Raw genomic sequence first — 753 nt, forward strand, 5'->3', positions numbered from 1 at the left:
GCCGGGGCCCGGCCACTCTGGTCTGCGGGCTCCAGGTGTGCGGGGACGGTGGGCGCGGGGGCATCCTTGGGAAACAGGAAAAGAAACGATTCCACACGGATACCAGAGAGCGAACTCCACACCCGGCCGAGCCCCTCACGGTCTCATCGCGGGAAAACGACCTACCTGAGGGGCCCTGGTTGCTGCAGGTGAGCCCGAGGCTGCCTGGCCTCCCGCGGGGCCCAGGGTGCTGCTCACAGGTGCTGCTGGGGACAGGGACACCATCATTCGGGCGAGAGCCAGGACCAGGGCCGGCCACGCTCAGGCCAGGGAATCACAGGGAGGGCGTGGTGGGAGGGAAGGTGCCACAGCGGGCAGCTGTCCCAGCCACCCCGCCTTCACAGGGGGCGCCCTAGAGCCTGGGAGGGGGCAGGTGTCAGCCCAATTCCACTCGGGTCTCAGCAGGCCCTCGACACAGTGATGGTCACCTGTCCGCGTTAGGGAGAGGAGGCAGGGACTGGCCCAGGGCAGGCTGAGGGGTCTCGCTGGAGGCACTGGGCACAGGGCCCGGAGCTGACGGGGCATCGATCTGGGGGTTGGCCCCCTTGGCTGAGGCGGGCCCCCTGAGGCCGGCAGGGTGATGGGGGGCCTCTGGAGGGGAAGTGCAGGGCCACGGGGCCACATCCAGGGGCCTAGCAGCCAGCTGGGCATCACGAGTCTCTGCTGCCTCTACCCCCCAATGGTGTCACCGCTCTCCCTGACAGGGTCTGGGAG

At 69.2% G+C, this 753-nt stretch overlaps 1 protein-coding gene across 1 annotated transcript in view; it reads right to left on the minus strand.

Annotated features, from left to right (window-relative positions):
- The window catches only part of WNK2 (WNK lysine deficient protein kinase 2), a gene marked incomplete at its 5' end in the record, with an annotated part of 154,305 nt that overhangs the window by 48,510 nt on the left and 105,042 nt on the right, over positions 1-753 (minus strand). The window contains one exon of the mRNA XM_015561175.1: positions 166-245. Coding sequence (XP_015416661.1) covers positions 166-245 — 80 coding nt within the window. The remainder of the gene's footprint in view (positions 1-165; positions 246-753) is intronic.

Source organism: Myotis davidii, unplaced genomic scaffold (genome assembly GCF_000327345.1).
Source record: "Myotis davidii unplaced genomic scaffold, ASM32734v1 scaffold750, whole genome shotgun sequence".
NCBI lineage: Eukaryota > Metazoa > Chordata > Mammalia > Chiroptera > Vespertilionidae > Myotis > Myotis davidii.